Source organism: Myotis brandtii, unplaced genomic scaffold, assembly GCF_000412655.1.
Source record: "Myotis brandtii unplaced genomic scaffold, ASM41265v1 scaffold986, whole genome shotgun sequence".
Lineage (NCBI taxonomy): Eukaryota > Metazoa > Chordata > Mammalia > Chiroptera > Vespertilionidae > Myotis > Myotis brandtii.
Window position 1 is genome coordinate 3,004,759 of NW_005372102.1, and position 2,748 is coordinate 3,007,506.

Sequence of the window (2,748 nt, forward strand, 5' to 3'; positions counted from 1 at the left end):
AGGGGGCGCCCCCCAGAGGCCTTGGAGGCCCAGGCACGTCTCTGCCATGCAGGCTGCTAGGGCCCCTGGGGCGTCCCCTCCTCCACCCGCCTGCACACCCAGGTGCCCCCTCCCAGGCAGCACGCCTGCCGCACCCCCCGCTGGGCTGAGGTCCTGAGGAGGGAGCATCTTGGGTCCCGCGTCCTCTCACCAGGCGAGGGCAGGCTGGACCCCGAGGGGGGAGCTCAGTGAGGCCTGGAAGCGGCCAGTACTCACCGTGTAGGGCAGGAAGGTGATGGTCATCATGCAGGCCTGGGCAGAGGCGGGGAGTCAGGAGGGAGGAGGGTGTGGGCAGGGCACCCCAGGCTGGCTGGGCCCCCCGCCCCGTGCTACCCACCCCTATCTTCTCAGCGGGAGGAACTGGCTGTGACGCAGAGGAGCCGAGAGCCTCGCTCGCTCGCCCCTGGGAGGGAGGAGCCCCAGGCAGTCACCCCCCTCGGTGGGAGGAAACTCACCAGGTTGAGCAAGGCCAGGGTGTCGTCTATCTTCCCAACAACCTGGAACAACCTAAGCCGGCCAGAAAGGCCGGAGACGCGCCATCAACAACACGGGCCCAGCAGCACCACCACACGCCGCTTTAACCACGTTTAAAACAGCGCCGTGTGCGGAGGTCGGAACAGACGGACAACACGCAGCGGAGCGCGGAGGTGCCCCGAGACCGCGTCAGCCCCCACGCGTGTCCGTTCCTTCTTCTCACTCGCAGCGGCTGCTCGAGCAGAAGCAGTTTGTGGAAACCAACGGACACGCTTGGCAGCGCTGGGGGTCCCTGTCCTCACGCCTGGGGCAGGCTGGCCATGGGGGCCCGAGGGAGGCCGTGGTGGCCTGACCCGAGGTGTGAGGCCCACAGCAGACTTGCTCTTTAGGCCTCGGGTCCAAAGGCCATTGAAGTAAGGAAGCCCTGCCCTGGCCTGTGCGGCTCAGGGGTGGGCGTCGTCCTGTACACTGAAGGTTGCCTGTCAGAGCCCCTCCCGGGATGCGGGCTTGTTCCCCCACAGGGCTGTGCAGGAGGCAGCCCACCCGTGTTTTGCTCTCACATAGCTGTTTCTCTCTCTCTCTCTCGCAAAATCAATTTAAAAAATCTTTAAAAAATCAGATAAAGGAAAACAGACAAGGACTCCCTCTCAGGATGGCCCACACGGCGCCCGCGGAACAGCTGCTCCCAGGCTCCACGTCTGCGGGCGAGGAAGCCAAAGCCACGCACGCAGCTCCCAAGACGGCCCAGCAGCTGGAGACACACCGAGCCTGCCCGCCTTCCTGCCCCTGGGTCTCCTCAGGGCTCCGACCCCAGGATGCGCCTGCTCCTGGCCTGGCTCAGTGGCTGAGTCCTCCACCTGGTGGTCTGTGTCCACCAGGGGCCAAGCGTGGCCTCCAGGGCCGGCATTCAGGGCAGGTCCCAGGTGAGGGCAGGCCCCTGGGGCCTGAGGCCAGGGTCTGCACTGGCCCAGAGCCCAGACTCCGGCACAGGGTGTGGCCTCGGGTGAACCAGTGCAGCCGGGAGCCTGCCCACAGCAGGCTGGTCAGGGGCTGCGGCCACCCCGCCTCCTCTCTGTGAATGGGGGGGGGGGGGGGGGGGTTGAGTTTAGCTTCATTGACCTTGCGTGGTAATTACAAAATGGAAAGCAAGAAGGTGAAGGTAGAGTGCAAATTACCCCAGCTACTTATTTCTAAAGCATAAAAAGGAAGTCCTCATAAGAGTAAGAGGAGGAAAACAAGCTCTCCCAGGTGCCCCCACCCCAACTCCCTGCCTGGCGCCCGCTGGGCTCTGGGTCCCCGCAGCGCTGAGGCCGTTTTCCCTCGGAGCCTAAGGAAGCTTGCCTTGGAGAGCAGCTCAGCCCCAGGGCGCTGGCCACAGCCGAGGGCGTCCCTCCATCCCTCTGTGCCCTGCCCTGTGCGTCCCAGGCAGCTCTAGAAGGCGGCAGCGATGCCCCGCCCGGACCTGGGAGCTCTCCCCTCACTGCCCCAGGCCCGGCACGGCCATGTGCAGGGACAAAGCAGAGGCCTGGATGAGAACTGGTGAAGGGGAGCCCGCTGCCCGATGCCCTTGGGGCTTAGCCCAGGAAGTGAGGGGCAGCTCGCCAACCCCCAGAACGGGACCTAGTGGGTGCTGAGTGCAGAAGCTGCCAGTGACCCCACCCAGGTGGCAAAGCTGCAGCTGCCCCAGCCGGCACCTCGTGTGTGCTGCCCAGGCCACGGTCACGATGAGGAACGTCATCAGGTAGACGGCAATCCTGGTTGCTAGAAGTTTCTGGATACTTCTGTCAAACTGTGGGGACAGAGGACGTCCGTCCGGTCAGGGGTCTGGTGGCTGCACTTACCCTGAGCATTGCGGGCACCAGGGCTGTCCTGTGGGTGTGGGTGTGGCTGCTGCTGCCCAGGGCAGACCCACCGCCTTCCTAGTGAACTCTCTCCCAAGCCCCGCGAGAGGCAGTCACCACCTTTCCGAGGAGAAAGCCAAACCAAGCACCCACGTCCCCGGGGCATCCAGGCCACGTGCACTCCTGGGACCAGACCACAGCCGTGCGGGGCGTCCTCACCCCCAGGCTGAGACGGTGCCACCGATTGCACAGGAGGAGGCACCCCAGGACCTCCCAGTGTCTTCTGAAGCCAGGTCCACTCCTAACTGTGTTTTCCCTACAGGGCAGAAATGCTCCACGCTGGCTGCCACGGGGCCTCTGCCGGCTGCTCAGGGGGGACCCTGCCGGCTGCTCA

The 2,748-nt window shown here is 65.1% G+C and overlaps 1 protein-coding gene across 1 annotated transcript in view; it reads right to left on the reverse strand.

Annotated features, from left to right (window-relative positions):
- Positions 1-2,748, reverse strand: part of TMEM175 (transmembrane protein 175) — a 10,995-nt gene that overhangs the window by 4,627 nt on the left and 3,620 nt on the right. Inside the window, exons 4-6 of the mRNA XM_014533465.1 lie at positions 2,208-2,302; positions 495-546; positions 256-291 (exon numbers count right to left, since the gene is read on the reverse strand). Coding sequence (XP_014388951.1) covers positions 256-291; positions 495-546; positions 2,208-2,302 — 183 coding nt within the window. The remainder of the gene's footprint in view (positions 1-255; positions 292-494; positions 547-2,207; positions 2,303-2,748) is intronic.